Here is a 24,661-nt window from a genome sequence, read left to right as displayed (position 1 = left end):
ATTTTAGGGGCACTCACAAGCAGATCTCTACCTATCCGACCAGCCATGAGGCGTGGGTGACTTTTTAATGGCTACAGGGCTAGGGCTAGGGCTTGGGGAAGTGGCTTCGGGCAAGAGAAGATGTCGCAGGGCAAGCGCTATACTGGGGAAGGAGGGTATCCCAGGGTGCATGTGTGGGGGCACTCTGTGCAACTGGCTTCAAGATGGTGAGGGTTGAGGAGGCAATCTCCAGAGGAGATAAAGCCAGATGGATATGTGAGGGCACGTGTGAGAGAATGGGTGGTGATGTTCCTTGAGCTGGCAATGAGTGAGATGTCAGTGAATGTGTGATGGGCTTGAGTATGTGAGTTTGGAGTGATGAGATGGTTGCCTTACCCTGGTGGCACGGATGAGATCGCTCATCCTCTATCTGTATTGGATGGCCAACCTCTTCTGTGCAGCATTGGCACCGGCCGCCACTGCCATTGCCTACCAAGCCGGAGTGATAATGTTGCTGCCCCTTCTGCGGCCAGCGTGGGGGTGGATGACATCCACAGGCCTCCACAAGCGTCCAAAAGGCGCTCGAGGGACACGTCATTAATCGTGGGGTTTGCAGTCTTCATGCCTTTCGGGGCCATGTCTCCGTTGCAGCAATCATGGGCTGCAAGCACTGAGAGGTGGACGCGCGGCTGCACTTTAAACATGGCGCCCGGCATGAGGAAGCGGCAAGTTGATGGCGTGGCAGGCAAATCGGAACACACCTGCCAACGAGACAACGTGTTTCCCGGGAATGCATAATTAATACGGTGTGATTCGGACGATACCATGGGAGAAGCCGCCATTGCGGCCGGCAGGTAAAACGTTGTTTTTCCGTCTGCTACCGCTCTTAGTGCAAATCTGAGATGATTCCGTCCAAAAGGCTGGCAGGTGAGGTCAAGAGAAAATAAGATTGGCAAGGAGGGAATATGAGAATCGAATGGCGATCAATACAGTAAAAAGCCCCAAAAATCTTCCAGCGGCATGTAAATAGTAATCAAGTAATAAGAGGTAGAGGGGTCCTATTAGGGGACAAAGAGGTGATATATGCTTAGAGGCACAGGACAAGGCCAGAATACACAATGAGTTATTTATATCAGTGTTTACTGAGGGAGAGGAACCTGATGAAATAAAACAGAGAAAGCAGAAGCAATGGATAGGCTAAAAATTGAGATGGAAGTAGCGCTGGAAAGGCTGGTTGTGTTTTGGGTAGATAAGTCACCTGCTCCTGATGGCTCACATCCCAGCTTGCTGGAGGAAGTGGGGGTGGAGACAGGAGAATGGGAAAGTTAACTGGATGCTTTGTACCAGGACATGGTCACACCCCTTGGGATAGGGTCTTCTGATTTGGAAAGTGGTCAGGAACAAGAAATGTGACTGCAGCTGAGGCAGGTAAGGGGACCCAAAGGGTAGGATTGCAGGAGCCTCGGCCCTTTCAATTGTCCAACAGGTTTGAGGTTCTTCCAGCTTGTTTGGATGAGAGTGGAGGCTTCAGGATGGATGAGCAGGCTGGCCATGGCACTTTGGCACAGGAAGCCATTCAAGTTGGGGGAACAAAAAGAAATGTATGGATAGTAAGGGATAGCATAGTAAGAGGGATTGATATTGTTCTCGACAGCAAAGAGCGAGAGTCCAGAAGGCTGAGTTGTCTGTCCAGTGCCAGGGATCAGAGCATTTGCTGAGGGTTGGAGAGGAACTTAAAGTGTGAGTTGGAGGATTCAGTTGTCATAGCCCATGTAGGTACCAGCAACATAGGTAGGATGAAGAAGGAGGTTCCGCGTAGTCAGTATGAGGAGCTAGGCACCAAATTAAGCAGAACCTCAAAGATAATAATCTCTGGATTGTTACCTGAGCCAACTTGGCATGCAGACAAGATTGGAGAAATGAATAAGTGGCTCAAAGACTGGTATGGGAGAAATGGGTTCCGGTTCATGGGGCCCTGGCACCAAGCACAGGGAAAGTGGGGGTGGCACCGTTGGGATGGTCTATACCTGAACCTGTGCTGGAACCAGTTTTCTAGTGAGCTACATAACAAGGAAAATAGAGAGGGTTTTGAACTAAATAGTGGGGGCAAGGATCAAACTTGGGAAGATGAGGTAAACCGAAAAGCTGAGACAAGGCAAGAGAGAAAGATACTAATGTGGGCAATGATAAACAGAACATGACAGGAAGGGACAGAAGTACAAATCTAAGAATAAATCAGCAGATAAGGCTGAACATTACAAAGATAATAAAAGGACAAAATTAAATGCTCTGTTTCTGAATGAATGTACGTTTGAAACAAAACAGACGAATTGATAGCACAAATTGAAATAAATAAGTATGATCTGATAGTCATTAGAGAGACATGGCTACAGGATGACAAAATTGGAACCTGAATATTGAAGGGTTCTTGACATTTAGGAAGGACAGGATGCTAGAAAAAGGTGGAGGGGTGGCTCTGTTAATTAATGGTATTATTAGCACATTAGACAGGGATCAGCTAAGTTCAGGAAACCAGGATGTAGGAGTGGTTTGGTTGAGATGAGAAATGATAAAGGTAAGAAGTAACTTTTTGGAGTGGTGTATGGGCCCCCTAATTGTAGTTATGTGGTAGGACAGAGTAAAAAGGAAGAGATAATGGGAGTTTGTCAGAAAGGTACGGCAATAATCATGGGGAATTTTAATCTACATATAGACAGGAAAAATCAGATGGGCAAAGTTCGCCTAGATGAAGAGTTCACAGAATGTTTTTGGGCTAGTTTCTTAGAACAACATGCTCTGGAGGCAACCAGGGAGCAGGCTATACTAGACCTGGTATTGTGCAATGAGATAGGATTAATTAATGACCACATAGTGAAGGTACCCCTAGGTAGCAGTGATGATAATATGATTGAATTCTACATTGTTTGAAGGAGAGAAGAGTAGGTCTAAGACTAGTCTTTTAAACTTAAATAAGGGCAATTATGAGGACATGAAAGCAGAGCTAGCTAAGTAGACTGACAAATTAGGTTAAGGGATAGGTCAATAGAGATGCAATGACAGACATTTTAAAGGGATATTTCAGAATACACAGAATAGGTACATTTCAACGAGAAAGAAAAATTCTATTGGGAGGATCCACCATCCTTGGTTAACTAAAAAAGTTAAAGAGAGTATCAAACTTAAAAAAAAAAGCATATAATTGTGCAAAGACAGATGACAGGTTAGAATATAAGACAGAATATAAAGAACAGCAAAGAATAATAGAAAGATTCATAAGGAGGGGAAAAAATAGAGTACGAGAGAAAGCTAGCTAAAATATAAAGGTGGTTAGTAAAAGTTTCTATAGATATTTAAACAAGATAAAAGTTAACAAAGTGACTGAGGGTCCTATAGAAAATGAGTCTGGGAAACTAAGAGTGGAAAATAAGGGTCAGAATTTTATGCCTTGCAGGTGGATGCATGCCCTACCCGATAGGTCATAACATAACGTGAGAAGACGTTGGGCGAGCATCCCAACGTCATCCTGCACCCGCGCAATCTTCAGGTTGGCGGGCGCGTGCGGAAGTCAGAGCCACGCCTGCCATCAATTAAGAGGCCACTTAAGGCCATTAAAAACTCAGTTGAACCCAATTTTACATTGCCCATGTGGTTTTGCACACATTGCACGGGCAAAACGGGCGGGCTGGCTCTGACATTTTGCAAAACCCCATCCAAGGGCAGGATAAAAAGGGTCAGCAGCATTGCCAGTACGGGTAGCGAGGAGTTTAGGAGATAGTTTGCAGCCAGGTGCTTATTTGAACTTAAAGGCTTCATCTCAGTTCTGAGCTTCATTCTGAGCATTTCTAGGCTTCATTTCAGGTGTTTTTACATTCATTTCATAGATGCGTTATGCTGGCGACAGAAGCTCTGTTCAGGCAGGTAATGACCTTCATTTATTTCCATACAGGCAAGGCCAGCCAGGCTGAGCGTGCCAGAGGCTTTGCAGCGATTGCTGTTCCCCAGGTATCCAGGGAGCAATCGACTGCACATCAAGGTACTGTGGCCATCAAGGCACCAGTGGGTCATCCAGGTGCCTTCATCAACATTCCATTCGATAAATGTCCGGATAATGTGTGATCACAGGATGCAGAATCTGTAAGTCTGTGCATGGTACCCTGGCAGCTCCCATGACACTTATATCCTGTGACACCCCCAGGTGCTGAGGCTTTCAGTGCCCGACTGGATGAATGGCTGCTGGTTGACAAGGGCTATCCATTGAAAAGGTGGCCTCTCCGCCACCCAAGAACAGAGGCAGGGCAGCATTTATAATAGGAGTCATGCCTCCATAAGGGTGGTGATAGAGAGGACCACAGGTCTTCTGAAGATGCACTTCCGATGCCTGGACTGTTCAGAGGGAGCACTACAATACCTCCCAGAATGGGTGACACTGATAGTGGTCACATGCTGCGCTCTGCACAATCTGGCACTAGCAGTGGAGGAAGAGGATCTTGATGCAGCTCCACAGGCCACAGAGGATGAATCCAGTAGTGAGTCAAAAGAGGAGCAGAGTGAGGAGAATGCTGAGGGTGAGGAGGCAGACCTCTGTATTCTTCAGGGAGGCAGGGACACCAGGGATGCCTTGATCCAATGCTCCTTCAGCTAGGCTGCCAAAGATATAGGGCTGCATCTTCTGGTTGGCGAGTAGGGGGCGGGGCCCGCTCGCCGACCCGTAAAATGATGCATAAAATGACCCCGCGACATTTACATTTTCAGGTTGGCGCGTGTGGAGCTGAGGCAGCTATGCGCCCGCTGACCCATCAACGGCCAGTTGAAGCCATTAATAAAGTAATTGAGGTAATTAATGGACCTGCCCATCCAAACTTAAGGTTGGTGGGCAGGCCGGGAGCCCAGGTGGGCTTCTGAAAAAACATGAGACCTCATCCGCGGGTGAGATGAGGTTTCATGAGAGTTAAAATTTGTCTGAAATGTCTGAATAAAAGAAATTGACATGTCCCAGCTCATGTGACCGTGGCACATGAGGGGACATGTCAGTAATTGTTTTTCCTCATCTTTCTTCAATCATTCAAGCCTAAGCCAATTTCCCTGAGGCAGCACTTTGCCTCAGGGAGACCTGTGCGCTCTTTCACGTGCATGCGCTCAGCCATGAGGGTCAACGCAGTGCTCATGTTCCGCATGCACTCCTCCTCAACAGAGACCATGGTATGCATACCCTCATGGATCTCTGCCAGATCCTCCCGCACATCCTGCTGGACATCCAGCATCTACTGCCTAATGGGTGACTCCAGAGGCTCATCGCCTGCCTTCAACTCAGCATCACTGTGGTCCCCAGCAGCCCTCTAAATGCCAGTGCCCTGGGCACTCTCTATCTCCGCCTGCTCCTCAAGTGAATGTGTTGTGCCCTCGTTGCTGTGCTCTGATATTCTAGTCGAACATCTAACGTCCACCAAGATGCCGGTGTCTGTGCTGGTGCCTGGTTCAGAGAGCGGGTGTGATGCAAGTGCATGTGAAGCCTGATGATCTTCTGGCTTAGGGGTGACTCTTCGGGGTCCTGCAAACGAGTGCATGCTGGCAAATCTTATGGAGGAGAACAACATGTCATTATATTTAGCCTTCACACCGTCACTGTGCATGCCTGGCACCCTGGTGAGGCAATGGAGATCAGCATCATAGTGCCATCATCTTTCAATGATCAATGGGGACTCCAGTTTTGAGATTTGGATCAATGATGAGACTACATAAGTATCTTTGCACCATCTGAACTCTCACCTCTGTGCACTGCACTCTTATCTTTGTCTGGCACTCCAGTCTCTCCCCGGCCAGTTGGCCGAGGTGTGTGGCGCCTCTCCAGCTCCAAGGCTCCCTGCTCAAATCTGGATAGGATTAAGAGGTTTGGGGGAACTCCATCTGTCCGCAACCTTTCAATGTTGTTATGGGACATCTTCTCCTGAAAGGACAGAGGAGCATTGATTATTTCACCCTCTACCTGCAGATCCATTGCAGCCTGGCCAACCATACCTGAGGAATGCCTTGCAGGGCACATCCAAGTTGTGGCCCTTGAGCCGCGAGGCACTCAGGCCAAGCATCCACCTCCTTGGCCTGCTCTGGCCTCATTGACAGTTGGCACTCAGATCCTATCATCCCTTGGTGGATGGCCAGATCTTAACACTTCACCACACTTCACCATGCCAACATGGTACTCACCTTTCCCGAGCATAGCAGGTTGTTAAATCTTTTGCGGCACTACACCCATGTGCACTGCATAACCTCGTGGCTGCTGACCTTCCGCTGCCATCTCCTCCAAAGTTCTTTTTTGTTAAGTGCGGTGGCCTACTCCTTCCATCTCTGGGAACAAGGGTGTCCCTCCTGGCAACCACCTCCTCCAGGATGACCACGAGGCACTGATCTGAAAACTGGGGGAGGCCAAGTGCCCACCTGGCCTGCGTTCCCGCCTGGCGTCTCCAGATCACTTCATGCCATAACTTTAGTGTTCACAACGCAGATGGAATGTTCTTCCCTGGCAGCCTTCAAGGAGCTGCCTCTGCCATCTTAAACCAGCCGCTAGATCGCCATTGGACCCGGCAGCCAACAGGCCCCCCCGGCGCCGCCCCCCCCCCCCCCCAAAACTCTCCCGGTCCGCCTTTTACAGTGGGTGGGCTTTGATTGGCCAGCCAGTGTGAAATCACAGTTGGGGGCCGATTGCTGGCAGTGGCACGTTTCCAGACTGGTCGCGGGCCCACCAATTGCGCCCGCTCGCCAACTGTAAAACTCAGGCCAAGGAGATGGCAGATGAATTGATACAGTATTTTGCATCAGTTTTCGCGATAGAGGATACAAATAACATCCTACAAATATCTGTAAATCAGGAATTGGAAGGGAGGGAGGAACTCAATAAAATAACAATCACCAGTGAAGTGGTACTTAACAAATTGTAGGAGCTGTGGGCTGACAAGTTCCTGGATCCTGATGGATTTCATCCTAGGCTCTTAAAAGGAGTGGCTAGTTAAATAGTTGATGCTTTGGCTTTAATTTTTCAAAATTCCGGAGATTCAGGGAAGGTTCCACTAGATTGGAAAATAGCAAAATTATCTCCTTTATTCCAAAAGGGAGACAGACAGAAAGGAGTTTGCTTAACATCTGTCAATGGGAAAATGTTAGAAGCTATTATTAAAGATCTTATGGCAGCGCACGTAGAAAAATTCAAGGCAGTCTTGTATCCATTGGAATTTAGAAAAGTAAGAGGTGACTTAATTTAAATCTTTAAGATCCTTAAAGGGTCTTGACAGAGTGGATGTGGAGAGGATGTTTCCTCTTGTGGGAGAATCTAGAACTAGGGGTCACTGATTAAAAATAAGGGGTCACAGAGATAAGGAAAAATATTTTCTCTGAGGACAGTGAGTCTTTGGAACTCCCTTCCTCAAAAGGCAATGGAAGCAGAGTCTTTGAAAATGTTTGAGGCAGGTGTAGATAAATTCTTGATAAGGGCGTGAAAGGTTATCAGGGGTAGGTGGGAGGTTACAAACAAATGAGCCATGATCTTATTGAATAGTGGAGCAGGCTCGAGAAGCCTAGTAGCCTACTCCTTCTCCTAACTCATATGTCTGTATGTAACCCTCCATTCTTCCCAAGATATAAACCAGGTGCCAGAGGATTGCAGAGTGGCAAATATGATGTCCTTATCCATGAAAAGATGTCAGGAGAGTCCTAGCAATTATATACCAGTTCGGTTAATATCAATAATGGGTAAGGTTTTAGAAACAATAATCAGGGAAAAAGTGAACAGGCATTTTGAGAGGTTAGAGTTAATTAAGGAAGACCAGTAAAGATTTTTGAAAGGCAGTTCATGCTTGATTAATCGAGTTTCTTGATGAAGTAACAGAGGATGTTGAATGTCTAAAGAAATGTGGTGAATCTTGTCTATATGGTTTTTAAGGAGCGTTTGATAAAGTGCCACATAAAAGGCTGATTAACAAAATTCAGGCCCCGTGGAGTATGAGGGTGATTGTCTTGTTAGATAAAAATTGGCTGAAGGACAGAAAATGAGTCATCGTAAATTGCTATTTTTCAGACTGGAGGATGGTAGACACTTGTGTTCCCCAAAGGTCAGCGTTAGGACCACTTCTTTTCTTGTACTATGCAAATGACTGGGATCTTGGAATAAAGAGTAGAATTTCAAAATTTGCCGATGATACAAAACTTGGAGGAATGACAAACAGTGAGGATGGTATGAATCACCTGCAACATAAATAGATCAGTAGCAGTATGGACAGACAAGTGGCAAATGGAATTTAATATAGAGAAGTGTGAGGAGATAGATTTTTTCAGAAGGGATAGGGAGAAGCAAACTAGACTAAATAGCACAGCTCTAAAGAGTGTGCAGGAACAGACAGACTTGGGGCTGCATGTATATGGATCTTTGAAGGTAGAAGGACATATTGAGAAAGTGGTTAGCAAAGCATATGGGATCCTGGGTTCATAAATAGAGGCATTGAGTACAAAAGCCAGGAAGTTATGCTGGACCTTTATCAAGCTCTGGTTAGGCCCCAGCTACAATGGTTCTGGTTACCACACTTTAGGAAGGATATGAAGGTGCTTGAAAGAGTGCAGAAGAGATTTATCAGAATGGTTACAGGAATGGGAGAATTTTAATTATAAGGTTAGGTTGGAAAAGCTGGGGTTGTTCTCCTTAGAGCAAAGGAGATTGAGGGGAGATTTGAGAAATGTGTTCGAGATTATGACAGGTTTGGATAAGGTAGACAAACATACAAACAGAGGAATTAGGAGCAGGAGTAGGCCAGTTGATCCTTCGAGCCTGCTCTGCCATTCTAATAAGACCATGGCTGATCTGAATGTAACAACCCCACATTCCTGCCTGCCCCAATAACCTTTCAGCCCCTTGTTAATCAAGAATCTATCTAGCCCTGCCTTAAAAATATTCAAAGACTCTGCTTCCACCACCTTTTGAGGAAGAGAGTTCCAAAGACTCAACCACTCTGAGAGAAAAAAATTCTCCTCATCTCTGTCTTAAATGAACGACCCCTTATTTTTAAACAGTGATCCCTAGTTCTAGATTCTCCCACAAGAGGAAACATCCCCTCCACATCCACCCTCTCAAGGCCCCTCAGGATCGTGAAGGTTTCAATTAAGTTACCTCTTACTCTTCTAAATTCCAGTGGATACAAACCTAACCAGTCCAATATTTCCTCATAAGACAACCTGCCGACAAGAAAAAACTGTTCCCATGAACTGATCGTGCAACGACAGGTTTATGGTTTTGGGTAAGCGATGCACAGGGAATGTGAAGAGGTACTTCATTATGCAAACAGAGGTGGTGACCTGGAACTCACTGCCCATGAGAGTGGTGGAAGCAGAAACAATCAATGATTCCAAAAGGAAATTGGATAGGTACTTGAAGGAAGTAAACCTGCCAGGTTACAGGGATCAAATGGGGGAGTGGAATTGACTGGATTACTCTATGGGGAGCCAGTAGTACTTGCTGGGTCAAATGTTTTGCTTCTGTGCCTTACTTGACTTTATGGCTTGTCCTCCTCATTGGTTTTTGTGTGCATTAGTATTTTTTTCTCCCATTTGAAAGAAGGTATTTTTGCATATGCTGACATCTTATACCCCAAGATAAAAACAAAAAACTGCGGATGCTGGAAATCCAAAACAAAAACAGAATTACCTGGAAAAACTCAGCAGGTCTGGCAGCATCGGTGGAGAAGAAAAGAGTTGACGTTTTGAGTCCTCATGACCCTTCAACAGAACTGATTGAACATTAGGAGAGGGGTGAAATATAAGCTGGTTTAAGGTGGTGGAGGGGGGATGGTTGGGGGAGAGAAGCGGGGGGGAAGGTGTGGTGTGGTTGTAGGGACAAGCAAGCCCTACAACATCTTTTGATTATCTGCTCCTATCACTGCTTGCTTGTCCCTACAACCACACCACCCCACCCCCAATTCTCTCCCCCCAACCCCCCCACCACCTTAAACCAGCTTAAATTTCACCCCTCTCCTAATATTACTCAGTTCTGTTGAAGGGTCATGAGGACTCGAAACGTCAACTCTTTTCTTCTCCGCCGATGCTGCCAGACCTGCTGAGTTTTTCCAGGTAATTCTGTTTTTGTTTTGGATTTCCAGCATCGGCAGCTTTTTGGTTTTATCTCTGTGTTTAATTGACTACCACTCCTCTTCAAGAAATGCCTACCTTGAAGAAGTTTTGTCCTCTCTGCGACAAGATTTCCATATATCTCTTTTGCCTTGTTCACCTTCATTGCTGTCCATTTCTCTCCTGGTGTTTGACAAGGTGTTTACTAAAACCCGCTTTCACAGCCATATCTCCTTTCTCAGTGACTGTCTCCATCTCCGACCTACCCCACATGGATTTCAACTGAAATTCCATCCCTCGTGTTTCGAACCCATCCAGGATTACAGGTATCTCTGGGACATAACACGTTTCTTGGATTGCTGTTCCCGTCACATTCCGAGATCCACACTCAGTGCCATGTGCCGCCATATGAACACACTCGACCTCTCCCTCCAGCAGCACTGCCGTAGCCTTTTTCAAAGCTGCGCGTCCCCCCAGTTTCATTTTATTCTTCGTCTCATCTGACGCCTCAACAAGAAACTTTTTCTCTCAAGTGCTAAGGAACGCAAGCTCTAACAACTCATCGGAACAAACACCCATCTAGGACCCTCCATCCCTGCCTGTCCCTCCGTCCCCACCCCATCTTCCAATTCCAGCCCCGGCCGTGGATTCACTATACCCCCTGACCTTCCCCTCTCCGACGCTGAACGTTCAGTGCTCAGCAAAGGACCTAGTTTCATATGCTTACGCCCTCATCTCAATGAATTTCGGGCTCGGCACGAGGGTGAACTCTTCTTCCACCGTCTTCGTCTCCGTGCTCACTTCTTTGGGCAGGAGTCCTCTCCCCGTTCAACGGATCCTTTTACCCACCTCCAATATTTTCCCTCCACCTGGTCCCTTCCCTCGGGGTTCTTACCTTCTCTTGTTCTTTTCATTGAGAACTGTCGGCGTGACATTAGTCGTCTCAATTTCTCTGCTCCTCTCACCCATTTTAATCTGTCTCTCTCTGAACTTACTGCACTCCGTTCTCTCAGGTCCAACCCCAACATTGTCATCAAACCTGCTGACAAGGGTGGTGCTGTTGTTGTCTGGCGCACTGACCTCTACCTCGCGGAGGCTGAGCGTCAACTTGCAGACACTTCCTCCTACCTCTCCCTGGACCATGACCCCACCACGGAACATCAAGCCATTGTTTCCAGGACTGTCACTGACTTCATCTCCTCTGGAGATCTTCCTCCCACAGCTTCCAACCTGATAGTTGCCCAAACTCGGACGGCCCGCTTCAATCTCCTACCCAAAATCCACAAACAGAACTGTCCCAATAGACCGATCATATCAGCCTGTTCCTGCTCCACGGAACTCAGTTCTTGTTAACTTGACTCCCTTCTCTCTCCCCTTGTCCAGTCCCTTCCCACCTACATCCGTGATTCCTCTGACACCTTACGTCACATCAACAATTTCCAGTTCCCTGGCCCCAACCGCTTCCTCTTCACCATGGACGTGCAATCCCTCAACACCTCCATCCCCCACCAGGATGGTCTGAGGGTCCTTAGCTTCTTCCTCGAACAGAGGCCCGAACAATCCCCATCCACCATTACTCCCCTCTATCTGGCTGAACTTGTTCTCACATTGAACAATTTCTTCTTTAACTCCTCTCACTTCCTCCAAACAAAAGGTGTGGCTATGGGTACCCGCATGGGCCCCAGCTATGCCTGTCTCTTTGTGGGGTATGTGGAACATTCCTTGTTGCAGTCCTACTCCGGCCCCCTTCCACAACTCTTTCTCCGGTACATCGATGATTACTTCGGTGCTGCGTCACGCTCTTGTCGGGACTTGGAAAAATTTATTAATTTTGCTTCCAATCTCCACCCCTCCATCATTTTCACGTGGTCCATCTCTGACACTTCCCTTCCCTTCCTTGACCTCTCTGTCTCAATTTCTGATGATAGACTGTCCACCAATATCTATCACAATCCTACCGACTCCCACTGCTACCTTGACTACAGCTCCTCACACCCCATTTCCTGCAAGGACTCCATCCCCTTCTCTCAGTTTCTTTGCCTCCGTTGCATCTGTTCTGATGATGCTACCTTCAAAAACAGTTCCTCTGACATGTCCTCCTTCTTCCTTAACCAAGGTTTTCCACCCACGGTTGTTGACAGGGCCCTCAACCGTGTCCGGCCCATCTCCCGTGCATCCGCCCTCACGCCTTCTCCTCCCTCCCAGAAACATGATAGGGTCCCCCTTGTCCTTACTTATCACCCCACCAGCCTCCGCATTCAAAGGATCATCCTCCGCCATTTCCGCGAACTCCAGCATGTTGCCACCACCAAACACATCTTCCCTTCACCACACGCCCCCCCCCCCCCCCCCACCCCGGCGGCATTCCGTAGGGATTGTTCCCTCCGGGACACCCTGGTCCACTCCTCCATCACCCCCTACTCCTCAACCCCTACCTATGGCACGTCCCCATGCCCACGCAAAAGGTGCAACACCTGCCCCTTCACTTCCTCTCTCCTCACCGTCCAAGGGCCCAAACACTCCTTTCAAGTGAAGCAACATTTCACTTGCATTTCCCCCAACTTAGTCTACTGCATTCGTTGCTCCCAGTGCGGTCTCTTCTACATTGGAGCGACCAAATGTAAACTGGGCGACTGCTTTGCAGAACACCTGCGGTCTGTCCGCAAGAATGACCCAAACCTCCCTGTCGCTTGCCATTTTAACACTCCACCCTGCTCTCTTGCCCACATGTCTGTCCTTGGCTTGCTGTATTGTTCCAGTGAAGCCCAATGCAAACTGGAGGAACAGCACCTCATCTTCCGACTAGGCACTTTACAACATTCCAGACTGAATATTGGATTCAACAACTTTAGATCTTGAACTCCCTCCTCCATCCCCACCCCCATTCCGTTTCTTCCCCCTTCCTTTTGTTTTTTCCAATAATTTATATAGATTTTTCTTTTCCCACCTATTTCCATTATTTTTAAATCTTGTATGCCCTGCTAGTCTTTCCACCCCACCCCCACTAGAGCTGTACCTTGAGTGCCCTGCCATCCATTCGTAATTAGCACATTCGTTTAGATAATATCACCACCTTCAACATCTCTTTGTTCCTTTGTCTATGACATCTTTTGATTATCTGCTCCTATCACTGCTTGCTTGTCCCTACAACCATACCACCACCCCCACCCCCCACCTTAAACCAGCTTATATTTCACCCCTCTCCTAATATTCACTCAGTTCTGTTGAAGGGTCATGAGGACTCGAAACGTCAACTCTTTTCTTCTTCGTGCCAATGCTGCCAGACCTGCTGAGTTTTTCCAGGTAATTTTGTTTTTATCTAATGCCCCAAACCTATGTCCTGGTGCACTTTCTGTCTAACTATCTGTTTCCACAAGTCATGGACTTGTTGAGTAAATTCTTGAGTTCATCCTTTTTCCTTGCGGCTGAGTTTGCTTGTTGGAAACTGTTGTTTGTCTTTGAGCTTGGCAGGCAGCCAGCCAAAGCTTCTGTTTGGGTTTAAGTGTCTATGTTTTATCAACAGGAGTGGGCTGCTGCTGTGTGGCATTTGAGTGTGGCATGCCTTTCTTCGGTTCTGTTTAGCGCCTATGGAGACTAGTTCTGTGTGATGTCAGTTTCTGTGCTTTATCCACAGGAGATACCACAGCAAGTCAGTGTTGGATCCTCACTCAGTATATCTTGATAACAAGCTTCTGGAGTTTTGAAATGCAAAGGAATAATATACATTGATTTAGTTTGAAGTCTATTGATGAAAATGCTATCTCAGTAATAACTCTCCTGGGAATTATTGCACTCAGTCCATTATCTGTAAGTGGTAATACAGCATCATGTCAAAGGGAGTTTTGCAATGATGAATACACTGCTAAACCAAACTTGTTTTGCCTGCCTGTTATATACATCCTCCCAACAGGAAAGAAATCTTACAATATTCCAGACCGTCACCTGCATACCCTTCCCTCCTCTCCTGAATCAATCCAAGCCCCCACTTCAAGCAGAGTAAGGCCCCCTCCCCATCTGTTTTCTCAGATTGGCCGAATTGAGTCTCTTTAAGTGATGCCTCCCATGGAGTCCAACCCAAAGCTAAGCTCCTCTCTAAACCTATATGTCCCTCCCTTTGTCCTATGGGTACTTTTTTTAAAAAATGTTCATGGCCAACATTTATTGCCAATCCCTAATTGCTCTTGCGCAGAGAGCATTTTAAGAGCCAACCACTTTGCTGTGGGTCTGGAGTCACATGTAGGCCACATCTGGTAAGGACGGTAGATTTCATCCTGAAGTTAGCATTAGTGAACCAGATGGGTTTTCACAACAATTGGCAATAGTTTCATGGTTATCATCAGGTTTTTACTTCCAGATTTTTATTAAATTCAAATTTCACCATCTGCCATGGTGGGATTCAAACCCAGGGTCCCCAGAGCATTAACGTGGCTCTCTGAAATGCCAGTCTAGTGACAATACCACTACACCACTGCCTCCCCATAGGCCTTTTATCCTCCCAGTGTTAGTCCAAACCCCCCTCCAGCCCTGAAAATAAGCTGAGTGAGCACGTCAGGATTAGCAGAGTGCACGTGAACCGCAGCCAGAAGTCAAACCATTTATCTTAAACAAAAACAGAATTACCTGGAAAAACTCAGCAGGTCTGGCAGCATCGGCGGAGAAGAAAAGAGTTGACGTTTCGAGTCCTCATGACCCTTCGACAGAACAAACCATTTATCTTGTCAATCTACTGCTATTTAGTCGATCCAGCTGTATTTTTCGGTTTTAAGCATTTTATAGTAAATTTCCACCCAAAATTCAATTGTGATTTTGTATTTGAAATTTTAGCACAATGAAGCAAAGAAGGGAATTTAGGGCATCCCAAATGCATTACAGTTGGTGAACTACTTTTGCAGTGTAGGGAAACACAGCAGCCAATTTGAACACAACAGTTTGGGATAACTTACCTCCAGGCAATAATCCGTCACACTCCTGACTTGTGCCTTGTCGATGGTGGACAGGCTGAGGGAGTCAGGAGGTGAGTTACTGTCTGCAGAAATCCCAACCTCTGACCTACCCTGGGGGCTACGCTATTTACGTGGTTGATCCAATTAAGTTTCTGCTCAATTATGACCCTCAGGATGTTGATGGTGGGACTTCTGTGATGGTAATGTCATTGTATGTCCAGGGGAGATGGTTAGATTCTCCCTTGTTGGTGATAATCATTGTCTGGTATTTGTGTGATGTGATTGTTACTTGTCAATTATTAGCCCAAGCTTGAATATTGTCCAGTTCTTGCTCCATGCAGGTGCAGACAACTTCCTTGTCTAAAAAATGGAAAATGGAATTAAACACTGCAATTGTCAGCGAAGACCTCCATGACTGACCTTAGAATGGAGGTAAAGTCATTGGTGAAGCAACTGAAGATGGTTGGGCCTTGGACACTACCTTCAGGAAATCCTGCAGCAAGGTCCTGGGCCTGAGATGATTGACCTCCAACAACTGCAACCATCTTATTTTTGTGCCCATTATGACTACAACCAGTGGAAAGTAGTCCTTGATTTCCATTGACTTCAATTTTGCTAGAGCTCCTTGAGGCCACACGCATGGCAGAATTTTCTGCACCCGCTGGTATCAGGCGTGTTTGGTGGTATGAGCAGACAATATGGCGAGAAGGCAAAAAATCCAGTTTCACAATGCCTTGAAACCAGTTTGTGATCATCTGCTCAGCCCGTTGATAGCGGGCTGCCATTGGACATTGGGAACCTCTGGAATATATCGGCATATCATTACAAGGCTAGCCCACCAGACTCATTCACACCCCCACCCACCCCACTCCTGCTGGATTGTCTGCCCACATGGGCATGATTGCGTGCCACCGTGTTTCACAACAATATATAAAAGATGTGCATTGATGGACTGCATTTTGAGGGGAACTCAGAGGTGAGTGCACAGTAATGTTGTGGAGTGTTCGTGAGGGATGCCTCTTGGACTCCAAGGTTGTGGCGCATTGTGTGGGTGTTGAGGTGACTTTGGGGCTGGGCAAAAGCTGCCCTGTGTCTGAGGTCTCTTGGGGGAGGGTGGTGGGCAAAGACTGCCTTGTGGTTGAAGATAACGTACAAGTACGAGGGAAGCGGCCACGCAATGAGAAAGAAAAATTTTAAGGGGACGGTCAACCATCAGTGGTTAACTAAAAAAGATAAAGGCAGTATCAAACTTAAAGAAAAGGCATATAATTATACAAAGATGGGTGGCAGGTCAGAAGATTGGAAAGAATATAAAGAACAGCAAAGAATGACAAAAAGATTAATAAGGAGGGTAAAATGAGAGTATGAGGGAAAGCTAGCGAGTAATATAAAGATGGGAGTAAGAGTTTGCATTGATATTTAAATGAGAAAAGAGTTAACAAAGTGAACGTCCTATAGAGAGTGCATCTGGGGAATTGATAATGGAAAGTAGGGAGATGACAGATGAATTAAACAGATATTTTGCTTCAGCCTTCACTATAGAGGATACAAGTAACATCCTGGAAATAGCTGTAAATCAGGAAATGGAAGTGGAGGGGAACTCAGGAAAATTACAATCACCAGAGAAATGGTATTGAGCAAATTGTTGGGGGTATGGGTTGACAAATCTACAGATCCGATAGACTTCACCCTAAGGCCTTGAAAGAAGTGACTAGTGAGATAGTTGATGCACTGGTTTTAATTTTCCAAAATTGCCTAGATTCAGGGAAGATTCCATTAGGTTGGAAAATAGCGTATGTAACTTCTTTATTCAAAAAGGAAGGGAAATAGAAAGCAAGAAACTACAACCATTTAGCCTAACACCTGTCATAGGAAAGATATTAGAAGCTATAATTAAAGATGTTATAGCAGGAAACTCAGAAAAATTCAAGGCAATCAGGCAGAGTCAACATGGTTTTGTGAAAGGGAAATCATGTTTAACCAATTTATTGGAGTCCTTTGAAGGAGGCACATATATTGTGAATAAAGGTAAACTGGGGATGTACTGTATTTAGATTTCCAGAAGGCATTAGATAAAGTGCCACATCAAAGGTTATTGCAGAAAATAAAAGCTTATGGTGTAGGGGTTAGCATATTGGCATGGATAGCTGGCTAACAGAGAGTTGGCATAAATGGGTTATTTTCTGGTTGGCAGGATGTGATAAGTGGTAAGCCACAGCAATCTGTTCCGGGGCATCAACTTTTTACAATGTATATAAATGACTTGGATGACGGGACTGAAGGAAAGGTTGTTAAATTTGCTGACGACACAAAGATAGGCAGGAAGGTAGATTGTGAAGAGGATGTAAGGAGGCTAACAAAAGGACATAGATAGGTTAAGTGAGTGGGCAAAGACCTGGCAAATGGAGTGTAACGTGGGCAAATGTGAAATTGTTCATTTTGGCAGGAAGAATAAAAAAGAAGCATATTATCTAAACAGTGAGAGATTGCAGAGCTCTGAGATTCAAAATGATCTGGGTGTCTTAGTGCATGAATCACAAAAGGTTAGCATGCTGGTACAACAGGTAATTAGGAATGCAAGTATAATGTCATTTATTGTAAAGGGAAATGATTACAAAAGTAAGGGGTTATGCTTCAGTTGTACAGGACATTAATGAGATCACATCTGGAGTATTGTGTACAGTACTGGTCTCCTTATTTAAAGAAAGATGTAAATGCATTAGAAGCAGTTCAGAGAGGGTTTACTAGACTAATATCAGGAATGGGTGGACCGTCCTATGAGGAAAGGCTGGACAGGCTAGGCTTGTGTCCATTGGAAATTGGAAGAGTAAGAAGTGACTTAATTTAAACCTTTAAGATCCTGAAAGGTCCTGACAGGGTGGACGTGGAGAAGATGTTTCCTCTTGTGGGAGAATCTAGAAGTAGGGATCACTGTTTAAAAATAAGGGGTCAATCATCTAAGACAGAGATGAGGAGAATTTTTTTTCCCTCAGAGAGTTATTTGTCTTTGGAACTCTCTTCCTCAACAGGCAGTGGAAGCAGAGCATTTGAATATTTTTCAGGCAGAGTTAGATAGATTCTTAGGTAAAAGCAAAAGGATAGAAAATGGGATTTAAAAAGGGGATAAAACCATGGATAAATGAATAAAAATAAAAATAAGTGGATAAAAAATAAAAGTGAATGTAGAAAAAAGGGGGTTAAAAAAGGGGATGAGGATGGAGGGGAGAGTTTATGGTCTGAAGTTGTTGAACTCAATGTTAAGTCCGGAAGGCTGTAAAGTGCCTAATGGGAAGATGAGGTGCTGTTCCTCCAGTTTGCGTTGAGCTGCACTGGAACATTGCAGCAGGCCAAGGACAGACATGTGGGCATGAGAGCAGGGTGGTGTGTTGAAATGGCAAGCGATAGGAAGGTCTGGGTCATGCTTGTGGACCATACCGGAGGTGTTCCGTAAAGCAGTCACCAAACGCAGAGAATGCCTCAACCTGAGCTGAGAGCACAGCAGTCCAGTGGGCAAAGCTGCTGCCAATTGGTTGGGTGGAGTGGGCGGAGGTGGGTGGAGTTTTGGGCAGCCATGTAGTGCACTAATCTCAGGCCATCTAAGTGGTGGCCAGCACATTCCTTCAGAATTAACCAAGAGAGGTCCTTAGTACGCCCATGCTAACCCACGCATCTCTCTCTTTCATCCTGCAGGAGGAGTACCTCAGGATCATGGAGCCTGGTGAGCTAACTGTATGCCTCATGGCCTACAGATAGCAAAGACGACGGAGAAGAGAGTGATGGAAGGAGGGGGGAGCAGCACCACTTGGAAGAAGGGGTGGCTCGGGCTCCCGCACACATTGCTGAAGAGCCACAGCGAGCCATTGCTGGTTGGCGCTGAGCTAGATCCAGGGTTTATAGACACTGCCTTTCATTCCTGCAGATGACTGAGAACCAGTGTCGCTGAACACTGTGCATGTCTAGGGAACTGTTGGGTCACATCTTCCAGCTACTGCAGGATTTGGTGCCACATGGTCATGGAGGGCATCCACTGCCAGTGGCCGTGAAAGTGATAGGGGCACTCAATTTCTACAGCAGTGGCTCCTTTCAGGGCTCCACAGATGCTCTCTGTGCAATATCACAAGCCTCATTCACAAATGCATCCATGAAAGCACAAGTGCCATCTTTGTGAAGGCACACAGCTTTGTGCATTTCGCTCGTGACCAGAACAGCTAGCACGTAAGACTGATTGGATTTGCCCAGATCTCGGGTTTCCATTAGGTGTAGGGTGCGATCGACTGTATTCACTTGGGGCTCAGATCTCCATGGCAACACACAGTCACCCACATCAACTGCAAGGGACTCCATTCGCTGAATGAGCAGCTGGTGTGCAACCACCACAAACGTATCCTGCAGGGCTGTGCACGGTTTCCAAGGAGTGTCCATGACTCCTACTTTCTCAATCGGTCACAGATCCCTGACGTCTTCCAGAGTCCACAGAGGCTGCAGTGTTGGCTCCTTGAGGACAAGGGCTACCCACAGAGGATGTGACTGATGACACCCGTGTGGCAGCCTCAGACTGCAGCAGAGTGAAGGTAGAACAAGGCTCACGCTGCAACTGTAAGCCATCAGGATGTTGAAAATGAGATTCCTGTGTCTGGACCTGTCTGGTGGAGCCCTGCAATACAGTCCGCAGAGGGTGTCATGCATCATCATTGCCTGCTGTGCCCTTTACAATCTGGCACTGCAACGGAGAGAGCAGCTCAAGAGGGGATGGAGAAACCGGAGATCTTCTCCAATGGGGAGGGCATCGACGGTGATGAGGGTGAAGAGGTCCTCGAAGGCGATGATGACAGTGATGAGGCCCTCGCACTTGGGAGGCCCTCATAGCTGCTAGTTTTGTGAAGGATGGGATGACATGTCGTGAGGAGACACCATAGATCCTCACATTGCATCTGTGAATGTTTGACTCAAGGCTGACTTATGGCAGCACACATGTGCCTCTGTGCTAATGTTCCTGTCCAAAAGGCGCTTGAGGGACACATCGTTGAATCTGGGGACTGCAGTCTTTTTTTTGCCTTTTAGAGCTATGTCTTCTTCGCGGTAGTCATGGGCTGGAAGCACTAAGAGGTGTGCGTGTGGCTGGACTTTAAATATGGCGCCTGGCGTGATGAGGAAGCAAGGTGACGGCATGGCAGGTGAATGAGAGCCCACTCACCACAGAAACTGTGTGTTTCCCAGGGATGCATAATTAATGCGGCTGGTTTGAGATGATACGATGTGAAAAGCCGCCATTGTGGCTGGCAGGTAAATCAGTTTCCCCACCCGCTACCACATAGTGCAAAGCTGGGACGACCCCACTCCCAGTCAAATGATTCCTTAATGTCAAGGGCCACAATTCTCAGCTCACCTCTTTAATTCAGTCCATGCTTGCACCAAGGCTAATGAAGTCTGGAGCTGAGTGGCCCTGTTGGAACCCAAACAGCACATTGGTAAGTAAGTGCCACTTGATAGCGGTGTTGACAATACCTTCCTTCATTTTGCTGATGATTAAGGGTAGACTGATGGGCAGTAATTGGCCGGATTGAATTTGCCCAATATTTTTTAGGCAGGACATAATTGGGCAGTTTTCCGCATTGTCGAATAGATGCCAGTGTGGTTGATGTACTGGAACAGCTCAGATAGGGACGCAGCTAATTCTGGAGCACAAATCTTCAGCTCTACAACCAAGATCCTGTCAGGGGCCTTAGCCTTTGCTGTATCCAGTGCGCTCTGGCATTTCTTGATAACATGTCCAGTGAATTGAACTTGCTGAAGACTGGCATCTGTGATGCTGGGGACCTCAGTAGGAAGCCAAGATGGATCATCCACTTCTGGCTGAAGATTGTTGCTAATGCTTCAGCCTTAATTTTTACACTGATGTGCTGGGCTCCCCCAACCTTGGGGATGGGGATATTTGTTGAACCTCCTCTTCTTGTTAGTTGTTTAATTGTTCATCACAATTTTCGAATGGAGGTGGCAGGATGACATAGCTTTGACCTGATTTGTTGATTGTGGGATTGGTTAGATAATCTGCTTTAGTAATGTTGATTGGAGAAATATTGGCCAGAACACGGGGAGAACATCTCTACTCGCCTTGTAACAGTGCCATGCCAAAACGGTCTTACATCTACCTGAGAGGAAAGATAGGGCTTCAGTAGATTCGCACATCAGCAAATCAGCAGTACTGTCAGTGCAGGACTCCAGTACCAAATGCAATAAATGCTGTAAAATATCTCAAAATCCAATATCTTGATGAGAATATTTGTGGACTGGCTGAGTAGAAGCAGATTGGCAAAATAAGTGGTTTTCATTGAATTCCTAGCTGTGGTTGATATTATATTCTGCTGACCTGGTCATCCTGTGTAGTTTGGCAGGATGAACAGTCAGCCTATGCTGATGTACCCTAAGGTACAGTTCTGCAGATACTGCCAACCTTGCCTGACTGGGCAGGGGGCACTGGCAGTCCTCGCTGATTGATGCAGAGTAGCCATAGGTAGCTCATGCAGGCATAGAGCTTCATGGACACATGTAACCGCTGAATTATACTGGCACGTGGTTCCAGTGATACTGTCAGGTCTCAGTGACTCATGGTAAATAGGTTTCCACAGGCAATGGCAGCCTGTTGGTGCCTGGCCCAAGTTGCCATGCAGGCATTCATTCCCCCATCCCTACCCTCCTCTAACTTTCACATCTGTACATTTTCACCAAGATGGCCACAGGACAGTGACTGGTTGATTCCCCTCCCATGCCTTTCCCTAGCTCGATGATGCTATGGCCATTTTTAGCATCCCTGCCACCACCCAAGCTGAGATGAGCTAACTCAGGTCCTTCCTGGACTGTATGGCTCGGTCCGACTCATTTGCTACTGAGCTCTGGTGAGAAAATGTTTACAGTTTTAGAACCATTTGATTGAGTATGTGACTTTTCATTGTGCTTGTTATTCCAGGTCTACAGACCATTCTGCCAGAGCACTTACGGGAACGGTTCGTCGAAGCTGCTCTCAGTTATATCGCCTGTAACTCGGAGGGCAGCTTCATCTGCAAGAACCATGACTGCTGGTGCCAGTGTACACCAAAATACCCAGAGTGCAACTGCCCTTACATGGACATCCAAGCCTTGGAGGATAGCCTGCTGTGGATAACAGACACCTGGACCAACTACAACAAAGAGTTTGAAGTGTCAGGTGAGCAGGAACATTTCTTTCTCCTTGGGAGCACTTGGTGGTTTACAGTAGAGTTTGCTTGAACCCCAGTAGAGGGCAGCACAGGGAGAAAAGTCTAAAGGTCGATATGTCAACTGTTGCAGAAATCAGAGATTTAATGAGCGCTTGTCTTCATCTTCATATTATGCAGGGATGGGTTGAGTTGCAATAGGGCTGTGATTGCTGTCGTACATGAATTTCTGTACAATCCCTTTCCATTTGGCTGAAACTAGAGGCGACACTGTGCACAAACATGCTCCCACTCCATAGTTGCTGTGTGTTGTCACATTCTTAGAGAGTGGGCTTTGAGTCAGGCATCAGTTAGGGTTGTGCAGTAAGCTAATCTGGTTTTAAGAGTGCCAGTGTCCTGCAGCCTGCTGGCCCAGTGTACTGAGGTGTGAAAGGCACAGGTTTGTCCTGATTCCTCTCCTGCCTGACGTGATCCCAATGCAAAAAAGACATCAAGCCTTCCAACAGTGAAGCCAGATAAAACACGAGTGGAAGGAAGCTGGGCTACACTTGTGTATGTTCTGGTGTCCTGTTCCAGAACTCAACTGGAATTGGTGGCAGGTTCGAGAAAGGTTAAATAAAGTGAGTAGGATTTCAAGATGGAGGAGGGAGAAAGGAAACAATAGCATAATGTGGAAGAGCTTCTGAACAGAACTCCTGCTCCACAAAATCAACACACCCGGCTGACTTTAAAAAAAAAGATACCAATTACAACAAATTGATTAGAAAGGGGTCCTCTGGTTAACTGTTGTCTCCGAGTTGGGTCAGTTTATCCCCTCACCATGAATGGGAATAACAGAAGTTATCAGTTAAGTGTGCAGCCTTGCTATTCTGCAGGAAACCATAGTCAACTGGGACAGGGATCATTTGGTGAGACACAGGTATATTAATGAGGCATGTTGAGACTGGACTATATCCATATGGTTAATAAACATGAGAGACGGAAAGAAAAAGTAATGGATTGTGAGAAATTGTTGGGATGTGAACTGCATTCTGTGTACTCTACAGTGCCCTGACTTAATAACCTAGAAATAATTCTGGCAATCCCGGCCTCTTTCAGGAAAAGTGTGATGTTAAAAAGGCCCAATGCATTTCAGCACATGTTTAACAGTTGGCTTGCATTTGTAAAAAGGGCATCTCATCTTTAAGGTGGCTAACTCTAGTCAGATGAATTCCTCGAGGTTTCTTTACATGACCTCCAATCACCCCGTCCAGTCAAGTGACCTTTTATTCAATGTCTAATATTTTTATAACTAATAAACAAACATATTCAGAGAAAATCAATGGAAAAAACTTTTTTTTGATGCTCTTGTGATTTTCCCTCAGACGATTCCCTCGCAGTAGTCAGGAAGATTAATTATTAATTGCAAGAGACTTTGGGGTAATCCTAGAGTGTTGGCAACTCCTGCTCATCAGTAGAATTCAAGCACTTAAAGACATTTTAATCTTTACCATCCTTTGGTTTGTTTCCGTGATAAAAATAAAATACCGGTTATATTCTACTGTTTAAACAGTGACAGGTCTGCTGGTGATAGTGTTTAACCTTAGAAAGGATTTGCTGAGTTCAATAATAAAATGGAGCTTAACTAAAGTCAATTTGGATAAAGAGGTTTGAGGCTGAATTGTGCAGCTTTAAGTTCCGTCAGTGTGTCGAGAATGATAACTCATTAAACGCAAGCTCCATGTGATGCACCGAAGTGACACAGAGTTCAAGTAAAAGATGCATTGCTATCTGATTTTCTAAAGAGACTGGATGGTCAGATTCCTCCCTTCAGTATAATGTTTCGAAATAGTACAAGAGCATTTTGAGTCAATGTGGAAGGACAGTTAGGATTGATTATTTTGTATTACTGGTAATGCAAAGTGTCATTTGATTCTATTTATTATAGAGATGAGGCTTTTATTGCTAAACATTTATGATTACTATTAAACACAGTCTCAAAATATGACACTGAGTTCCTCTGATGTGGAAATGTTTTTGAAGTTTAATAAATGCCTCGAGTACATGTTGGTGATATGAGGTGTCATGAGACATAGGCCACGGAATTGGACATGGCCCCAAAGCAGGGATTGTATCTCAATGTGTGATTAACACATTGGGTGTCTTTTCTCTTGAAAAAAGGGCAGAGGGGTTACCAAATAGAGGTCTTTAAAATTATTTGAGGAAGAAGAGTCATATTCAACTCGAAATGTTAACTCTGTTTCACTTTTCACGGATGCTGTGAGAGCTGCTGAGTATTCCCACCACTTTCTGATTTTATTTCCAGCATCTGCTGCATTTTTCTTTTATTTTACTACTTAAAGCCACCCTGCATGTTTTTAAAGGAGAGGTGCATTTTAGCTGGAGGAGGTGCTGGAACTGGTTGCAGAAGATAGAATTGTGAGCAAGAAGCATGCTGAATTAGGACAC

The 24,661-nt window shown here is 45.9% G+C and overlaps 1 protein-coding gene across 1 annotated transcript in view; it reads left to right on the top strand.

Annotated features, from left to right (window-relative positions):
• The window catches only part of LOC121289295 (BMP/retinoic acid-inducible neural-specific protein 3-like), a 207,985-nt gene that overhangs the window by 145,503 nt on the left and 37,821 nt on the right, over positions 1-24,661 (top strand). Inside the window, exon 6 of the mRNA XM_041208600.1 lies at positions 21,988-22,224. Coding sequence (XP_041064534.1) covers positions 21,988-22,224 — 237 coding nt within the window. The remainder of the gene's footprint in view (positions 1-21,987; positions 22,225-24,661) is intronic.

Source organism: Carcharodon carcharias, chromosome 16 (genome assembly GCF_017639515.1).
Source record: "Carcharodon carcharias isolate sCarCar2 chromosome 16, sCarCar2.pri, whole genome shotgun sequence".
Taxonomy (NCBI): Eukaryota; Metazoa; Chordata; class Chondrichthyes; order Lamniformes; family Lamnidae; genus Carcharodon; species Carcharodon carcharias.
The sequence above is the reverse complement of the archived record's forward strand: the minus strand, read 5'-3'. Positions and strand labels throughout refer to the sequence as shown.